Source organism: Anolis carolinensis, chromosome 2 (assembly GCF_035594765.1).
Source record: "Anolis carolinensis isolate JA03-04 chromosome 2, rAnoCar3.1.pri, whole genome shotgun sequence".
NCBI classification, from domain to species: domain Eukaryota; kingdom Metazoa; phylum Chordata; class Lepidosauria; order Squamata; family Dactyloidae; genus Anolis; species Anolis carolinensis.
In genome coordinates this window covers 306,062,825-306,083,578 of record NC_085842.1, presented here as the reverse complement: position 1 = coordinate 306,083,578, position 20,754 = coordinate 306,062,825, and the positions used below count along the sequence as shown (strand labels likewise).

General features: G+C 39.9%; 3 protein-coding genes across 3 annotated transcripts in view; 2 read left to right on the top strand and 1 right to left on the bottom strand.

Annotated features, from left to right (window-relative positions):
* Positions 1-1,604: 1,604 nt before the first annotated feature.
* cplx4 (complexin 4) overlaps positions 1,605-20,754 on the bottom strand; it is a 55,769-nt gene continuing 36,619 nt past the window's right edge. Inside the window, exon 3 of the mRNA XM_003225941.4 lies at positions 1,605-2,392. Coding sequence (XP_003225989.1) covers positions 2,165-2,392 — 228 coding nt within the window. The 3' untranslated portion in view covers positions 1,605-2,164. The remainder of the gene's footprint in view (positions 2,393-20,754) is intronic.
* LOC107983323 (uncharacterized) lies at positions 11,429-12,717 on the top strand. Its single transcript, XM_016996565.2, has 2 exons — positions 11,429-11,779; positions 12,309-12,717. Exons 1-2 carry the CDS (start codon positions 11,471-11,473, stop codon positions 12,570-12,572), a joined length of 573 nt encoding a protein of 190 aa, XP_016852054.1. The 5' UTR covers positions 11,429-11,470; the 3' UTR covers positions 12,573-12,717.
* On the top strand, positions 18,157-19,960 carry LOC134295872 (uncharacterized). Its single transcript, XM_062969342.1, has 2 exons — positions 18,157-18,536; positions 19,343-19,960. The coding sequence occupies exons 1-2, from the start codon at positions 18,216-18,218 to the stop codon at positions 19,592-19,594; spliced, it is 573 nt and encodes a 190-aa protein (XP_062825412.1). The 5' UTR covers positions 18,157-18,215; the 3' UTR covers positions 19,595-19,960.

Sequence of the window (20,754 nt, the reverse complement as noted above, 5' to 3'; positions counted from 1 at the left end):
TAAAATTTGTCAGATGGTGATGAGTTGACAGGTCAGTTGGGGGACAAAGATGGGAGGAATTATTATTGGCAGGGGGTTGGACTAGATGGCCCACGAGGTCTCTTCCAACTTTATGATTCTATGTATGATATTGTCTCAAACCAAAGTGAATACATAAACATATGATTAGTGGAGGAAGTTTGAAAGTAATATCATACAGCCCGGAACCAGAAATGATATGTGATAAAATGGGTAAGAAAACTATTATGTTAGTTAGGCTGAGGTGTTAACTAAAATCTACTCAGGTTGGCAGCAACTTTCCAGTATCACAAGCAGAGATTGTCTTCTTCATCATGTACCACTTTATCCTTTAAACCAGTGGTTCCCAACCTTTTTTTGACCAGGGACCACTTTGATCAGGGACCACTCTCCAACATTAATACCAAAAGGGTTGCAAATCAGATTGTGGTCAATTTTAGATTTGGTTTTGTTATTTGGGGGGCGCTAATTCAGAAAAGTGCATTGAATAGGCCACATCAGCTCTAGTTTCTGGAACGGAACGTATGCCATCCAGTAGTCGCCATCTGCTTGCCCACAGAAAACCATATTTAATAATCTAGAGCTGATGTAGTCTATCCAATGCAATTTTCTGAATCAGTACCCGAAATAACCACAGGAAGAGACCTAAAAACGAAGATACCAAGGGTGTCACTCAGGGAGTGGGAGGGAGGAGGAGAAGCAGCAGTCAGGAGGCTTGTTGTCACGCCTTTCGTGGGTAGTCAGCCTCTCCACTCCCGACATCCCCATTGCCTCGGCACTATAAGAGGGTTTTGCAAGACCAGACACTCTCGTTGCAACGGTGTAGGACCAAGATGAGGCCATGGATCATATTTTAGTTCCTGGGGACCACAAGTTGGGAACCACTGCTTTAAACTCTACTTCTGAAGTCATGACAAGGAGGGATTGGCAAAGAAGCCAATGAGAGGTATCTTCAGAAAGAGCTCTAGAGCAAGAGTTGGGTTAAGAAAAACAGGATGGAGGTAGAGGATCATATTATTTGGGGTGCTAGATTGGGTGGCCTAGATGTCATTAGATTGTATTTTCTCATCATCAGGTGGCCTGACTAGGGATGGGGGAAGTTTTAATACAACATCTAGGAGGCACACATTTCCTATCTCTGTGCTGTCTCCTTTGCATCTGGTTATTTTGTAGCTTAGCTATGATGCTGAATGCTGGGTCTAGCTTTAAATATTTGACAAATGTCGTTGGGGTTTTTTTTGTTTTTTTTGTGGAATGGAAATTAGAACAGTTTCAACAATTAAATTTCTGTACATCAGGCTATTCATAAAACTCCTGGAGCAGAACCAGACAAAATATATCAGTCCTTGAAGGTGATGTGAAGTTATACTCAGCCTCTTGGAAGTCATAGGGGCCAGATAAACCTATACAATATTTTTGTTTTGATGGGTTCAACAAATAATACATTCTGTGTTTTGAAACATCCTGTGTTTCAAAAGTCATGTGGCTCCTTTTGCTCTCCCCCCTCCCTAAAACATTATTATTCCCTTTCAAACTGACCCAATATATTGACACTAAATCAATGTTTTATGTAGGATGAGACACGATCCCTTTATAACACAATATTTATTGTCCTTTTACATAACAACATAACAACATGTATGCTGTATATAATGGATATCCCTTTATTTAAGAATGTTATTGCTCAGCAAAGGCCATATGCAAAATAGGCTTCACACATCTTTAAACTCCCCTATCTAAGAAACACTTTTCTAATACCCAACTGAATGAAAACTATAGTATCTTTCTTAAATCCTGGAAAATGAAATTATTGAAAATCATTAAAAAGGCTTCTATCATACTTAACAAGGTGAGTTTTATCGTGCCATTCACAATCTGGAAGTATGAGGTTCTTTTGTGAACACCAAGCAAAGAGTTATTTTTTAAACAGTAGCCAGAGCTTTGGGCTCATCATCTGCAGTTTTGGAATCCCACCAGCTCTTTGTCAGTAGATATATATCTGATTTGTTTGTTTGTTTTACATTATTTGGAAAGGAAACCCCAAAACACTTCTCATACAAATACAAACTGGCAATTGAGCAGTGGGAGTAGCCGTACCAATCCATGGCTAGTGAGTAACTGTACACAGATCTTGTCACTGTCTCTACTACATTACAGAACATTTATCTTCAGCTTTCTGCTTAATATCAGTGAAAGTAGCTTGGGCCTTCTCTTTGATAGTGTCCATGTCCATATTTTGGAGGTTCTGAAACTGTCCCAGAATAGAATCTTTGTCTTCCTCTTCTACTTGATCTTCAGCCACCATTTTCTGGAGGTCTTCTGGCAAATCCACATCATCACCAGCCATCTGGATTTGATTCTCATCCATTTCACTCTGAGATGGGAGGGATGGGGGAATGAAAAAGAAAGAGACAAAGCAGAAGAACTATTAGTACAGATATGTATCAGTTACTAAAGATGTAATTTAATTTTCATTTAAATTTAAATTAATTTAGCCCATCAACCCAAATTTGCAACTATCTGGCATCTATAGCCGCCCTGCAGAATCTCTTCAAATTTGGCACTTTTGGCACAAATGGTAAAATCTACCAAAGTTCAAAAACAATTATTTAAAAAACATCTACATATGCCTGTGAATAGTATCATCTGAAAGAGGAAATTTTGCTCCACAAGACAGATATGTTTTTGTTTTGCAATGTGACAATTAAGTACCCATTTACTTAGGTCAAAGTATGTTATATTTTGTGCATGTATGCATTATGCTTAATGCATCCTCGTGGTCCTGCTAGTTGCTCCATGGCTATTGGGCATGTCCCCTATGGCAATGAGGATGCTGGTTTCAATGTGATATATAATAATTTGACCTGAGTAAATTGATATTTAATGGTTGCATTGTAAAACAAAAACATATCAGTCTTGTAGAGCAACATTTTCTCTTTCAGGTGACACTATTTACAAACACATTCAGATAGACGCTTTTAAATAATTGGCTTCGAACTTGGGTAGATTTTACCGTTTGTGCCAAAAGTGAAAATTTGAAGCGCTCCCACAGGGTGATTATAGATGCTGGGTAGTTGCAAATTTGGCAGTATTATGTCCAGCACAAGCATAATATGTTGTGACTCAATTGGAATCTCAGATTGACTCTGATGAGGATGATGGGATTCAGGTTCAAAATGTCCCTGCTTTAGAAAATGAGGAACAGAGAGTGCAAGTTCATTTTCCCATAGCAAGGAATGATGCTGATGATACTGAAACTAACCAGGTGCAAACTGACTTAGAAAAGGAGGACAGTTCTCACTCTGATAACGAGGCTCAGCAAACTAATGAGCAGGCTGACCTTGATGAAACGAGCTCTTTGGATCGAGTGGACCATTTGGAATTCAGGGTTCGGAGGAGTGTGAGAATCGCAAACAAGAGGGAGGTTAGAGGCCAGAGAAATTTTTTCATGTTTTGCAAAGGGTATTAAAGCAATTTGTTTGGAGACAAACATTTGTCAAAGCAACTTTCATTCAACCAAGAAGCAAGCTCTCGTTTTCCTGCATTATCTTGCAGCCTATGTGTTCATGTTCCTGGGACTTTGTCATGCTCTAATGGGACTTTGTTTATTCCTTGTGATTTCCTGAATTATTCTCGAAGGCTTTATTTTGTGACTAACTTTTGGAACTTTACTTTTGCTTTTTAAAGAACTTTTTATCATCTAGTTTCTAATAAACTGAAAAGATTTCAACTGGTGTGCAGTTTGGTGTATATAGCAAGGTGAAGCTTCACTACCTAAACACATATGGATCAACTTATTGTACATTCATTACATTCAATTGTTTTCTCAACTCTACATGTTTGGAAGGTAGTAAAGGCTTTGTCAGAATGTCTGCTACATTGGATTCGGTAGGACAATATTGTAACTTAACTAAATTTTCATCAATCATTTGCTTTACTATGTGATATCTGACTCCTATATACTTGGTTCTGGTTTTTTAGATTTTTAATTTCTGTCATTGCAACACAGGCTTGTGAATCCTCTTTAATCACAATAGGAGTTTTACACTGCTCTCCTACATTAGCTGTTGTAGCCATTGGATCTCATTTATGACTTTGCATAAAGCAGCATATTCTGACTCGGTGGTACTACGTGCTACATTGTTCTGTTTATGAGATCGCCATACTAACATATTATCAGCAAATTTTACAATTATACCTGAGACAGATCTACACTCCTGATCAGTAGCAAAAGAACTGTCAGCAAAACAATATCTTCCCCATTGTTTCCAAATACTAGACAATAATCAATAGTACCTTTAAGATATCTTACCACCCTTTGTCATCTCACACTGACAGGAACTTCTAAAATTTTAGACCACTTGGCATGGAATGTCCCATAATGCGCCACCCATATTTACAGAAGCACAGAAGCAGATGACCTCCATCATGCTTAGGCCCAGAAAGGGATGAAAGGGACCTCTGTCCATCCTGATGGCCAATGCTCAGGCCTTGGAGGGAGAGAAGGAGAGGCAGCCACAGGTCATCATGCCTAGCTGTAGAAGCAGAGGAAAGTCCTCCATCCATCCCAACTGCAAGTGCCCTTGTCTCAGGAGAACGCAGAATCTACTGAACTTAATCTCCTCTTACTTTTGTGGTATGCCTTAATTAGACTTTAAGCCTGAGGGCTGGGAAATGTAGTTCTTTTACCCGTAAAGCACTATCTACAGGAATGGTGCTATATGAAAAAAAGGAGGAGGTGGTGAAATTGATAGTCCCGAGGAACATAATAGCATATATCCCTAGGTAACCCATCAGAGAGGACTGTGATGTATATGACAGAGGAGGAGCAAAGAGCTGAACTGTAATCCATCCACCTTTTATGCTGTTGGGCATTTGGAAATACAGTTTAGGTATCGAAAGAAAAGGTGTAGCAGGCAAAGTTACCAAGCAAATATAAGTGACTCTCACCAAAGAAACCCCACGATAGTTCTGTCTTGGGATCTCCATAAATTGGAGACCCCAAGGCACACAACAAAAATAACATGTCTAAATATGAATGATTTTCTGTTTTTCACTCTCTACAATGCTAGACATTTGGAGATGGAAGGAACATTTCATTTGGTGATTTGTATTGGGAAATGCATGCTTTCTTTTTGCCTCCCCTTTCCTGTAGCTACACTCCTGGTAAAGCTAATAGGATGAAGAAGGTTGGATTTCCACCCCTTTCTCAAGCCCTCAATATTTCTCATGAAATGTTAACTGGTTTGGAGCTCTGAATTATACCTTCAAGATAAGAAAGCAGCAAGCCAACCACTGGCAGAAATGGATGGAGGGAAATAATCCACCACATCTGGCTCCTACTATTAACTGAATCGGGACTGTTTGGCAGGAGTCCGCTTGCTGGCGTCTATTCATGCTTGTGTGTTCCTTCTTACTGTTACAGGAATACTGACTAAGTTAAAACACGGAGCTCTTGAATTGCTGCAAATTAAAGCTAGAAGAAGCTTGTGGGGGATGTAGCTTAATTGGCAATGAAATGTTTTCACTTGGGAAGTAGTGGAAAGGGCTAACTCAAAAGGACAGTAATAACAGCTGCGGAGGATTGGAAACCCAGGTCCTCTTCCTTTCTAACAAGTTACCTGCTTCCCCCTAATTATTAAAAGCAGCATGAGTCACTTTTCCTGACGACTCCCCCCTTGTATTCCAATCCATGTTTACTACCCCATTCATTTTTCCACTACATCATATTTGCCAGACTGCATACTTTTTTTTTGTTATGGCCCGAGAGGTAAAATAATGAACAATAAAAGAAAATTACACAGAAATGTAAATCTGGCTCGCTTCGTTACATTTTCAGGGCATGCCAAGAGAGCGAAACAGTTCTCTGAAGGCTCTTACCAGACCAAAGTAACCCTCTACTTCATTTGATGCCTTCTTTGTTTTGCCACCTGCTCAATGGGAGCATAGTTTCTCACACCATATAAATGAAATTATAGTCTCATAAGAAACCGTTAATCACAGCACTTGTTCAAGGGCATACCAAAAAGTAAGAACTGGCTGTTAAATCAGACAAGCGCTCTGCTGCTCCGGTCATTGCTTTCTCAGCCAATTGTGATTTCAGCCAAAATGGTACAAAAGAGGTCAGAGGAATGGCAAGACTGAGGCTCCTTCTACACTGGTCCTATATCCCAGGATCTGATCCCAGATTATCTGTTTAGCCCAGATTATTTGGCAGTGGAGACTCATATAATCCAGTTCAAAGCAGATCCTGAGATATAGGGCAGTGTAGAAGGAGCCTAAAACTCCATGCCACCCCAAAACTACCAAATCAGGCAACCTGCTGCATGCTGATGGTGACAACTAGGGTTGCCAGATCTCATGGCCTGTCCTCAAGTATTCAGTTTTCATTTTCTAAGGCCCTTTCCATACAGCTGCATAAAATCCACATTGAACTGGATTATATGGCAGTGTGGGCTCAGATAATTATTTTCCAAACATTTCATGCATCATTTAGACATGCATCATTTCGGACACAGTAGCTCAGTGTGATTAGCCAACTAGTGATTAACCAATCCCTTATGAGAGAAAAGGATGCAGAAATCGTAATAATGAAATTTATGGAAGTACATAGGAGCCCCTGATAGTGCAGCAGGTTAAACCGCTGAGCTGTTGGACTTGCTGACTAAAAGGTTGGTGGTTTGAATCTGGGGAGCAGGGTGAGCTCCTGCTGTTAGCCCCTTCTTCTGCCAACCTAGCAGTTCAAAACATGCAAATGTGAGTCAATCAATAGGTATCGTTCTGGCGGGAAAGCAACGGCACTCCGTTCAGTCACATGACCTTGGAGATGTCTACGGACAATGCCGGCTCTTCCACTTAGAAATGGAGATGAGCACCAACCCCCAGAGTCGGTCACGACTGGACTTAATGTCAGAGGAAACCTTTACCTTTACCCTATAATTATCAAACAAGATGGGACCTCTATTGAGTTATATTTTGGTAAAAATAAACAACTGACTTAACAAATGATGACTTCCAAGTGCCAGTTGAACCAAATGTGGTTGGATTTATTTCTTTGGATTAGTATGGTGGTGTGGAAGAATGACTGTGGGTTTGTCTATCACCAAAACAGCAATATAGTGTGATTGCAGAGAAGTATGGAATGAGCACCCTCTGCTAGCTCCAGCTTCTGCCAACTTAGCAGTTCGAAAACATGCCAATGTGAGTAGATCAATAGATACCGCTCCGGCGGGAAGGTAACGGCGCTCCATGCAGTCATGCCGGCCACATGACCTTGGAGGTGTCTACGGACAATGCCGGCTCTTCCACTTAGAAATGGAGATGAGCACCAACCCCCAGAGTCAGGCACGACTAGACTTAATGTCCAAGGGAAACCTTTACCTTTACTATAGAAGCACAACACACAGTATCTCATGAAAGCCTTTTTTTAAAAAACATGATTTGTAAGATATCAACATACTTTCCCAAACTGATTGTCATTTATGAGTAGCAATATGTAAATATGTGCAAGATATGTTCTCTCCCCACCCCCATCTCTCTCTTGGGCTGCTGCCTTGATGTATTCGTGACATCATTGACTTCTTATAAAGATCAGCAGACCTTTATGACCTCATAGAATTTCTCCAGGCCTGATGTTCTCATATTGACGCTTCTCTAACGGAAGTATTTCTGGTTGACTACCATACAGTAAGGATGACTTTTGGAGGCTGTTCTTATATGCTTCTCTTGGGAACTGTAGTCTTCCTACAGACTGTTCTCAGTTACGAAACACCATCCTGGGCAACAACAGCCTTTGATTTGCCACCACAGGAACAAGAGCAACTTTCGGAGAGGGATCCTTCCAATGTCTTCACCAGCATTTTTGGTTTAGATTTGACAGAAATGACCACAGAGATGTATATTTATGGTGCATTAATACTTATCATAGTGATTGACACAGCAATCATTTACATTTCACAGAAACACAAGAAAAACATTAAGGTAAGATTTATATACAGTAGAGTCTCACTAATCCAAGCCTCGCTTGTCCAAGCCTCTGGATAATCCAAGCCATTTTTGTAGTCAATGTTTCCAATATATCGTGATATTTTGGTGCTTAATTTGTAAAATCATAACCTAATTTGATGTTTAATAGGCTTTTCCTTGATCAGTCCTTATAATCCAAGATATTCGCTTATCCAAGCTTCTGCCGGCCCGTTTAGCTTGGATTAGTGAGACTCTACTGTATATGCATTATACAATGAACAGTATGGTCCACCCATTTGAGTGTCTCACACATTTTATTTTACAGTAGAGTCTCACTTATCCAACACTCGCTTATCCAACGTTCTGGATTATCCAACGCAATTTTTTGTCAATGTTTTCAATACATCGTGATATTTTGGTGCTAAATTCGTAAATACAGTAATTACTACATAGCATTACTGCGTATTGAACTACTTTTTCTGTCAAATTTGTTGTATAACATGATGTTTTGGTTCTTAATTTGTAAAATCGTACCTAATTTGATGTTTAATAGGCTTTTTCCTTAATCCCTCCTTATTATCCAACATATTAGGAGCCTCCGGTGGCCTAGGGGATAAAAGCCTCGTGACTTGAAGGTTGGGTTGCTGACCTGAAAGCTGCCAGGTTCGAATCCCACCCGGGGAGAGTGTAGATGAGCTCCCTCTATCAGCTCCAGCTCCATGCGGGGACATGAGAGAAGCCTCCCACAAGGATGGTAAAACATCAAAACATCCGGGCGTCCCCTGGGCAACGTCCTTGCAGACGGCCAAGTCTCACTCCAGAAGCAACTCCGGTTGCTCCTGACACGAAAAACAAACATCCAACATATTCGCTTATCCAACATTCTGCCGGCCTTTTTATGTTGGATAAGTGAGACTCTACTGTATTTGCATATTTCTAATGAAAATGTATTTGTATTGTTCTCTACACCTGCAAGAAGAACCTTCCACAAAGGTTACAGCACTTTTTACCGGTCTCCTCCCTGTATTTAACGCCAGACTGACACTTTGAGAAAATGTCACTTTAGTCTGTGCTTTCTATGCTTACTATCTACACATCAAGCTTCTGTTAAGAGGCACAAAGATAGGGAGAGTAAAACAAAATGGTCATTGTGATAAACCTCTATTTATTTATTTTTTCCTTACGTTAATACAATGATCTTGTTTGTCATTTTTCCCAGGCCAGTCAGGACACGAGAGAGAGACAAGGCGCTTTAGAAGCGGAACATGAATGGAGAAAGCACCGTACAAACATACTGGAAGAGTTGCTGAAAAGCACCAGTGAAATGAACACATGTATGAAGGACATCCTTCGTGTTGAAAGGAAAATACTGCAAACTCAATTAATAATAAGAAAGATCTATGAGAGCGAGGATTCAATCCAAGTGTGTTTCTCCCCCAGTTCTGGTCAAGAAGAAGGGAGAGAGGGAGAAAGGGGAAAGGCAAGAAAGAAAAAGGGGAGGGGAGGAGGGAAAAAGAGAAGAGGGGTGTGAGAGTAAGTGAAGGGTAAAAAGGGTGAGGGGGTGGGGAGGGGGAGGGGAGGTTGGGGGAGTTTGAGTGGGGGGAGGGGGAGGGAGTAGGGAAAAGGGGAGGTGTAAAGTTAATTCACATGTTTTAAATAAAAATTGTCCATGTTTCAATCTACACTGTTGTCTGGTCTCTTATTGCAAGGGTGGGATGGCGAATGGGACTCAATATAAATTAAAGCAATGCAATTGTACTGTAGTAAATTATTAAAAAAATACATTATAAAGTGACAGCTAATTGCCTTCCTCCCAAAACTGCATTTACAAATGAACTACAATTATGTACTTTTTAATCTAATGTCATCTGCATACAAAAATGCAGAGCCAAGATCAACAAAAATATGAAGTTGTATGTTATAGGACATTACAAGAAAGAAATGAAATCTAAATTAAGCAGAAGAAGAAAGAACTATGAAAGGGAGAGTGACCGTTTCCTCCCAGTGTGTTCCTGCCATGATTCCTGGTCAAGAAGAAGGGAGAGAGGGAGAAAGGGGAAAGGCAAGAAAGAAAAAGGGGAGGGGAGGAGGGAAAAAAGGAGAGGAAAATAATTAAATAATAGTTTTAGAGCAACAAAAGAAGAAACACCTTAAAACTCATCGGCCTTTAGTCTTCAAAATACATTTTTGCATATGACAAATGCAGCGAGTCCTTGGTATGAGCTAGGATTTGATCTGCAAGGCACTTGGGACTTGACAGTCAGCTGGAATGATGCAACTTCTGGGCAGATAGACCTCTGGAAGCAATATCTGCAGGATTCTCTTCTGTGGCAATGTGGATCCAGTGATATGGCTGGGAACAAGACAGGATCTTGTATATTCTATTTGCTACATATATTTTGAATCTTTTGATGGAGTTTTTGAGACAGCCTAAGACTATCATGTTATCTGTGTATAGACACACTTTTTGAAAGATAAACTCAGTGTCTTTGCAAATGATTTGCAGCACTATTGGGAAAACCTAAACATAGGGAACTAAAGCAAAGGAGAGGAAAAGGCAGGGCCAAGACTTCACAGTATCCATCTCTCGGATGCAGGCAATCACCAGTTCCTAGGGGACTTGCAAAGGGGCATTAAGGCCATTTATTAGTCTGGTGGGATATAGGGGTAAAGTGGCGTGTACCCCTAATCTGTGACAGAAAACAGCCAACGGAACGGAAATGGCCTTTAAAATGGGGAGAGTTCTGGCTCCGTAAAATCCTTTTGACTTGGGACAGAAGTCTTCGTATATTTTCCTGAGTGGTCAACCTGGAGACACTAAACTTGACTACATCCGGGGATTCAAGTCTTTCACCCAGTTTAGCTGAAGGGTAGGTCAGGGAAGGCCACTAACTCGGCTTAAAAACATACCAGGTTCATGCCCCTTAAGTTATATTTTGCAAGTCAAAAAAGTTAATTCAGATAACAGTTTAAATAAATGTTGGCCATATTTCAATCCACAAAATTATCTGGTCTCTTATTGCAAGGGTGGGATGGCAAATGTGACATGATATAAATTAAAACAATGCAATTGTACTAAAATATCAAAACACATTTTAAAATCACAACCTATTGCATTCTCCGCAAAACTGCAAAACTACAATTACATACTTTTAAATCTAATGTCATCTATTTACAAACTGCATATACTCTTTAATGTTCTTTTGCTTAGTTCAGTAAGGAATGGGAACTAAAGAAATGAAAGCTTGTCTCCCTTCTCACTTGACAAGTGTATAAAGATAGATATTCCTGGTTTTAGCTATCTCTCCATACTTAAACCTTGGTCTGGTTGCTCCCTTGAGGCATCAATAGCATTACAGATTATTTCTTATAAAGACTCCTTTATGACATCGTAGAATTTCTCCACACCTTATTGGCTGATGCACCTGTATTAAAGGCTTCCTATCCTAATCATTTCTGGGGGAGAAATCATTTCTGGGCCAGCATCATGGTCCTTTCAGGCCCTTCCTATTATGTGCTTCTCTTGGGAGCCATCTTCTCTTCAGTCTTCTTGCATCAGGATGCTGTCTATTGTGAGAAACCAACCTGGGCAAATGTTGCTTTCGATACAAAGAAACAGGAAGGAGATCAACTTTCAATGGGAGCACCATCTAACAGTCTTTATGGCTCAGTTGGTCAAATATTCCATAGTATTTTTGGCCTAGAGAACTTGTATGCTAGTGGTAAAGTGCTACTCGTTACAATTATTGGTTTGGTTATACTCTGCCTTTTGCTGAGACACATTAAAACCATCAAGGTAAGATTTGTATGTATGAATTATATATTGAAGGGGATGGGCTACACATTTGTAATTAGAGCTTCCTACATATTTTATTATGTTTTTGCATGGCCAAGGATTCCAAGGAATTAGTGAAAATATGAATTTGACACTACTTTAGCTCTCATGGCTCAATGCTATGGAATCCTGGGTTCTGTAGAAAGGTGAGACATCCCAACTCTAAATACCTTGTGAAATTACAACTCTGGAGGAGGCTGGCATCGAAGGGTGGCTTGGGCTCCTTCTCCTGCTGTCCTCCGTATAGCATTGAACCATAGCAGGTAAAATGGTGTAAAACTGCAGTAATTCTACAGTTTAGTTGCAACCTCATAGAACGGAGACATAAGAAAACAAACTGGGGGCAGGAGTTGGAAAATGGACGATATATAGGCTATGAGCAGGACTCCAAAGTAAAGTCTACAACTAGTAAAAACACAATGGCGATTTTGATAAACCTCTATGCATGTTTTCCCCCTTATGTTTGATAACAATGATCTTGTTTTGTCAGTTTTTTCAGGCCAATCAGGGCATGACCAAGATAGTACCTGCTTCAGGACCTAATAACGAATTGACCCAGAACAATCGAGAAATGCTTGAACAGCTGGTGAAAAACACCCACAAAATCAACAAATACATGAAGTTGTATGTTATAGGACATTACAGGAAAGAAATGAAATGTAGAATAAGCAGAAGAAGAAAGAACTATGAAACGGAGAGTGACCATTTTCTCCCAGTGTGTTCCTGCCATGATTCCTGTCAAGACAGTGCATGAATCTCAAGCCCAGAAAGCTTCCCTCTTCCCATGTTCCAACATCTTTCATGTTACAAGCAGTTCTGTAAATGGCACCATAAGTGACCAAAGCCTCAATGTGGAGCTCAGCATGCATTGAGATGAAAATTAAAGATTGTGCTTGGTAGCCTACAGCTTCCAGTATTCATTGGTGGTCTTCCATCCAAGCAAGTAGTCTAGATGATGTTCCTGGTCCCATCTCCCTATGTGGGTGAGAAGGAATAATCTATTAATTGCAACTTGATCTGGGAACAGCCCCCTCATGGTTATCACAATCTCCCCAAAAAAGAAAATGTGTTCTATGTGTCTATAATGTTTTATGACATCATCAGGCACCATGACATGTTTTGGTCTCTAAATCTCAAGGATGGATGAAGGAGGAGAAGCTGGGACATTTGAAAGTAGCTGAAACAGTGGGCTAATAAATTATGAATCAGGACTGTCTCTGCCAAATCGGGACAGTTGGAAGTATGAAATAATTGGGTGGAGGACGTGGAAGGGGGCCTTTTTGGCTGTGGCCACCCACTTGTAGAATGGCTTCCCCTGGGAACTGAATGGCACCAACCTTTGTTGCTTTTTGGTCCCACATCAACACAAGGCTCTTTATTAAAGCATTTGGTGTCTAATATGCTTTTAAACAGGCACATGGCTTCATTCCTTTTACCCAGTTAGTTCTTTCAACTTGATTGAATTGATAAACTGTCATCCTGTCTTGATTATTTATTGATTGGAATTTGGAATGGTTTGAATTGCTTGTATTGTCTTCTTGGTTGGCCACTCCTGACCTCTTATGATATAAGGGCAGGATAAAAACATTTAAGTATATACCTACATCACTCTTTTGTGGACCTTCACTTTCCAGTAAATCTCTTTTTTTCTGGATTATTATAGATTACTGTTATAACAACAATACATCTTTATTTGTATCCTGCTTTTCTCCCTAAAAAAGGACCCAAAGTGGTTCACCATATTGAGTAAAAGACAATGTAAAACAATGTACATATATTTTAAAAATCTATAAAACAATTATACAATCACAGAGAACTTAGTACATATTTTAAAACATTCATCTAATACAATTATTGCAAGCTACTCAACAAGACAGATGGTAAGGTTAATGCGACTCAATAAAAGCTAAAAGTTCTCCACCACGAGGTGGCATTGTGGGCCCTGAGCTGTATCTCATGAGTCCTATTTTTATGCTGCTGTTAGCAAACATATGCAGATCTATTAAATGCATTTATATGGATTGAATTTCTGATGGATTCATGCTCCATCTTTGCCAAAAGGAAGAATATACTACAAGGGAAATGGTTAACCTGCAGGGAGTTGATCCAGACTGACTTAGAAAACCCAGAAGTGAAATTGCTAGAAGAATTGAACCAAATGAGCCCTAAATGCAATTGGCTTCTATAAAGACAGCTGCATGAGAAATGTAAAGAACAACTTAGAACCTTGGGCTTCCAGACGACCAAAACATGGTTCAATGTGGCTATGTTCTAGAAACCAAAAGGACTTATATCTTACATATACAAACATCTACTGACTTGGTACATGGAAGAGGAAGTAGTAAAAGACTCAATGATTAGATGGGCCCAAGACATAGGCCAAGAGATAAAAATAGACCAATGGGAAAAGATATGGAGGAAAAGAATGAAATACACGGCATGCCAAAACCTAAAGGAAAATGTCTATAAAATGCATCTGTGTTGGTTTCTCCCTCCAGAGAGATTAGCGAAGATGTACCACTGCACTGAGAAATGTTGGAAATGTGGAAAAGAAAAAGGCACATTTTGCCAAATGTGGTGGACATGCAACAAAGTTAAAAACTACTGGAAACAGATTCATGTATACCATGAAAAGATACTACGTACGAACTTCGAAATGACACCACAAATGTACCTTTTGAACATGCCCGATTTCTTTTTTTGTGTCAGGAGTGACTTGAGAAACTGCAAGTCACTTCTGGTGTGAGAGAACTGGCCATCTGCAAGGATTTTGCCCAGGGGATGCCCGGATGTCCGCGCATGGAAAGCTGGAGCTCACCCGGCTCCTTGGATTTGAACCACTGACCTTTCAGTCAGCAGTCCTGCCAGCACAAGGGCTAAATCCATTGCACCACTGGGGGCTCCTAACATGCAAGACAAAGAACTAGACAAGAAATTCAGGAAAAAATGATTTTACATGACAGTGGCAGCTTGAACAGCATCTGCTAGATATTGGAAATCCTTACAGATACAGGAGAGCTCTGGTTAACCGTCCCTCCAAGGGGTGGTGAGCGTGCCACGGGTTTTCCTCAGCCAGGCCATTGCTGGAGGAACCCCCCCCCCCTCCAGCAAGGGCGGAGCTGAGGAAGATCTGGGGAGATGTCCCTCAGAGAGCCCTTGCCCTATCCGAGCCATTTGGTTATCCGAGATTGGGCCCTTCCCTTTATCTCGGATAACCGGGGTTCTACTGTACCTCCCTTAGAGGAATGGGAAAAATACAAGAGTACAATAACTGTACTCTTAAGAGGAGAAGAGTTGGAGTACTTTGTTAATGAATGGGATCCAGTGATAAAATATCTTAATAAAAATAGCAAACTAAAAAGGTATATAGTGAATCCTATAAGACTGTCGATAAGGAGGAAGCGGTTGTTAATTTAGAATCTATAATGCTCTTCTTTGTACAAATGAAACACTGACAGCTGGAAAATATACTGTACGCAACAAACATAGATGCACGTCTATTTTAATAAAGAAAGAAATAAATAAATAGAAAAGAAAGCGGAATGAAGAGGAAGAAAAAAACACAAGATGGCTCATATAAGAAGATAAGCATATTTTAGGTAATCTGGACCTAAGCTATGGAAGCTCACACAGGCCCTTTCAAACCATGGGCAGCTCCAATAGCTGTGGACAACTTCTTCCATCAAAGCTCAGAACTAGTGAAGGCCTTGAAGATGCAATATTGATTTGTGAAAATAAGGAATTGGGAATAAAGAACTGACATCAGTCTTGTCTTATGAAAAGAATTGTGGAAGTAAGTGAAAGAGAGTTAAACTCTTTCTCATCTCACCTCCAGAGTTTTCCTGCTCAAGGCTGCTTTCCAGAAGCTTCCCCAAAGCAGCTATTTGCATACATATATTTTAAAAAGAAAGAAAAGAAAGCCAACTGCAGCCACACAATTAGCAAAAAATCAGGTTTGGTTCTTCCATTTTATATTTTGTGCAAAGGTTTCTTGCCCTAAGAACAGAATAACACATTTCCCCTGCTAACAATATGTGGCTTTAGCATCTGTTCCCTTTCAGTAGTTTGTATAACCCCTTATTAATCTGAACAACAGTGTAATAATGCAGCACTGTCCCTTTACCAAAATCTGGAATCCCAACTTTTGAAAGATTGGAGGGTTGTTGTGTGTTTTCCAAGCTGTATGGCCATGTTCCAGAAGTATTATCTCTTGTTTCGCCCACATCTATGGCAGGCATCCTCAGAGATTGTGAAGTACCTGCCATAGATGTGGATGAAATGTCAGGAGAGAATACTTCTGGAACATGGCCATACAGCCCGAGAAACACACATCAACCCTGTGATTCCAGCTATGAAAGCCTTAAACAACACTTTTGAAAGATTAATTTGAACACAAACAAGGATTGGGCTGTGTGTTACTTCTTATAGGGGAAAGAATGCCAAACAAAAGGCCCTGGCAGTGATGCCTGCCCATCACTGATGGTCATGAAGATGGGCCTACAGTCATGCAATATGTTAAACATAACAAAACTGAAAATATTGAAAATCAGACAAGATGGGTTGTTGTGTGTTTTCCAGGCTGTTTATTATTATTATTATTATTATTATTATTATTATTATTATTATTATTATTTACTTTTTTATTTTTCATACAGATAACAAAACAATACACTGCATACCTTAGCCATCTAAAAGATAACATACAAACTATTTACAATCTTTATGGCTGGGATACAGGTTCCAATTGTGATTCTCTTTACCGCATATCTTAATTAATTGCCCCTTTAAACCCCCCATCCCACCCACCCTTACCACCCTCTTCCCACTGTCAACTGGGTTACTTGAATCAATATATTGATTTAATTGTCTGGAAGGCCTGATTTAAAGTTCTGTACCTATCTTTTCCTTCTTTTTTATCTATTAAACAAGACCATTTCCTATGCCAATCTTGTCTTAACTGAATATTCAAACATGGAACATGGCCATACAGCCTGGAAAACACATTCAATATTCAGTGTGTTTTCCAGGCTGTATGGCCATGTTCCATGTTTGGAAAATGACCATACAGCCTGGAAAAAAACACAACAACCTTGTGGTTCCAGCCATGAAAGCCTTCAATAACACAATCAGACGAGCTCTGCTGCTCCGATCGGTCATTGCTTTCTCAGCAAATTGCGATTTCGGCCAAAATGGTACAAAAGAGGACATAGGAATGGTAAGACTGAGACCCCTTCTACACTGTTCCTATATCCCAGGATCCGATCCCAGATTATCTGCTTATCCCAAATTATTTGGCAGTGGAGACTCATATAATCCAGTTCAAAGCAGATAACCTGTGATCAGATTCTGAGATATAGGGCAATGTAGAAAAAACCTAAAACTCCGTGCCATCCTAAAGCTACCAAATCAGGCAACCTGCTGCATGCTGATGGTGACAACTAGAGTTGCCATATCTCATGGCCTGTCCCAGAGTATACAGTTTTCATTCTCTAAGGCCCTTTCCACACAGCTATATAAAATCCACATTGAACTGGATTGTATAGCAATGTGGGCTCAGATAATCCAGTTCAAAGCAGATATTGTGGATTGTCTGCATTGATATTCTGCATCATATGGCAGTGTGGAAGGGCCCTAAGTGGGGGTTTACTGGGAGCAGGTTTAAAAAGTATCTGGGTTTTCTTGGGAGGAAGGGGCTGAGTAGGGGAAAGATCACCAGGAGCAGTTTGAAAAACTAGCAGAAGCATTCATATTTTCTAAATCAGAGCTTTCCAAACATTTCATTTAGATATGCATCTTTTTGTGACACAGCTCAGTGTGATTAGCAAAACAGCGGGTAACCAACCCCTTATTAGAGAAAAAGACTGAGAAATCGTAATACTCAAATGTATGGAAGCACAACATATGGTATCTCATGAAATCCTTTTAAAATACATGATTTGTAAGATATCAACATAGGGTTGTTGTATGTTTTCCAGGCTGTATGGCCATGCTCTAGAAGTCTTATCTCATGACGTTTCACCCACATCTATGGCAGGCATCCTGAGGATGCCTGCCATTGATGTGGGCGAAACGTCAGGAGAGAATACTTCTGGAGCATGGCCATACAGCCCGGAAAACATACAACAACTCTGTGATCCTGGCAATGAAAGCCTTCGACAACACGATATCAACATACTTTCCCAAACTGTTTGTCATTTACGAGCAGCAATATGTAAATATGTTTAAGAATTTTATCTATCTTGGGTTGCTCCCTTAAGGTATTAGTGACATCCTGGACTACTTCTAATAAAGATCAGGAGACCTTTATGACCTCATAGAATTTTTCCATGGCTGAAGATGTTCCCATATTGAAGAATCTCTAACACAATTACTTCTGGTTGACCAACACACAGTAGGGATGATTCTTGGAGGCCGTTCTTATATGCTGCTCTTGGGAACTGCAGTCTTCCTGCAGAACGTCCTCAGTGATGAAAAACCTGCCTGGGCAATGATTGGCTTTGATTTGTCAGCAATGGCACAGGAAACAGAGCAATATTTGAAGAGAGAGACATCTGATGGTCTTTATGGCTCAGTCTGCCAAATATTCCGCAGTATTTTTTTCTTAGAAATTACCAAAAGGAGCCTACAGATGTTGTATGTTAGCAGTGCAGTGCTACTCATTACAGTTATTGGTTTATCTATACTATGCATTTTGCTGAAACACATGAAAAATGTTAAGGTAAGATTTATATGTATACATTATACAATGAAGGGTATGGCCCACACATTAGAGCAGTGGTCCCCAAACTAAAGCCCGGGGGCCGGATGCGGCCCATCGAAGCCATTTATCTAGCCCCCACGGCACAAGGGCAGAAGGGGGTTGGGCTAAATGACCCAAGGGGTCTCTTCTTCTCTTACAACCATTATTATTATTATTATTATTATTATTATTATTATTATTATTATTATTATTATTTATTAATATTGAGGCTGGGTGGCCATCTGTCAGGGATGCTTTGCTTGTGCTTTTGGTGCACAGAGGCAGAAGGGGGTTAGACTAAATGGCCCAAGGGATCTCTTCCAACCCTCTTTATTATTATTATTATTATTATTATTATTATTATTATTATTTATTGCTCAGTGGCCAACTATAGTCCGGCCTTCCAATGGTCCGAAGGATCATGAACTGGCCCCTTGCTTAAAAAGTTTGGGGACCCCTGCATTAGAGTGTCGCACATATTTTATTTTATTTGCATATTTCTAATGAAAATGTATTTACATTGTTCTCTAAGGCTGCAAGAAGAACCTTAAAAAGCGTTGCAGCACTTTTTACAGGTCTCCTCCCTGTATTTAACACCAGACTGACACTTTGAGAAAATGTCACTTTAGTCTGTGCTTTCTATACTTACTATCTACACATCAAGCTTCTATTAAGAGACACAAAGATAGAGAGAAATTGCAATTTTGATAAACCTCTATTTATTTATTTATTTATTTATTTATCCTTAAGTTGATACAATGGTCTTGTTTTGTTGTTTTTCTCAGCTCAGTCAGGCCATGACTGAAACACCAGCTCCTGCAGAAGTGAAATATGAATTGACCCAGAACAATAAAGAAATCCTTGAACAGTTGGTGAAAAACACCTATATGATCAATAAATACATGAAGTATGCCATACGCCTTAAGAAGAAAGAACAGAAATCTAAATTAAGAGCAATTAGAAAGATTTATAAAACCGAGAGCGAGGCTTCACTCCCAATGTGTTACTGCTCTGATTCCGGTCAAGAGAGTGAATGAACCTCTAGACTGGAAAGCCTCCCTCTTCCCAAGCGCCAATCCTTCGTGTTACAAGCAGTTCTGTAAATGACAATGCAAACGACAAGTCAAGCCTCAACGCAAAACTTAACACATGTTGATATTAATATTAAAGATTATACTTGGAAAACTATGCTGTAGCTTTTCATATGAACCTGTTATCCTAGGCCATGTCACTTATACTAAACTGTTAATATAGTAGACTCTCAGTTAACTAGAATCCAAGCAACCAGAATGTTCAAGCAACTGGAAAAAAATGAAGAAATATTTAATTTTTTAAGCTGTTTTTAATAATACAGAAAAATAGTTACACTGTATTACCTTAATAAAGTTTATCTTTGTTTTCTATTACTGCATTCCAATATTTATATCAAATCAATACACAGTTGATGGTATGATATAGAATAAGTTATAATATTAGGTAAAGGTTTTCCCTTGATGTTAAGTCCAGTCTGGGGGTTGGTGCTCATCTCCATTTCTAAGCCGAAGAGCCGGCGTTGTCCGTAGACACCTCCAAGGTCATGTGGCCGGCATGACTGCACGGAGCGCCCTTACCTTCCCACCGGAGCGGTACCTATTGGCATGTTTTCGAACTGCTAGGTTGGCAGAAGCTGGAGTTAACAGCAAGCGCTCACACCGCTCCCGGGATTTGAACCTGGGACCTTTAGGTCTGCAAGTTCAACAGCTCAGTGCTTTAACACACTTCACCACCGGGGCTCCTAGGTATAATAATAGGCCTATTTTAAATAGGAAATCTCAAGCAACCAGAAACTACATGTGTTCAGCATCTACCAATCCCCATGGGTGCCAGTGAAGTGAAACTATTGGACTTCGTTTTCAAATGCAACAATATGATGTTTTATTAGCTGTACATCCGTCCTTCTAACTCAGGCATGGGCAGATGAGGGGAAAAAGGAAGGGGCCTGAGACTGTCAGGAATTGTGGGCGTTAAGTCCAAAACACCGGGAGGACCGAAGTTTACCCATGCCTGTTCTAACTAGATTCCAGAAGTAGGATATACAATACTACTACTAATAATGCCAATAATTTACCTAGCTTCCTCTTTCACTCCCAGTTGATGAGTCACTATGGTCTCATTTTCTGCGTCATTTTGCCTAGAAGTAGTTTATTCATGTGCCTTC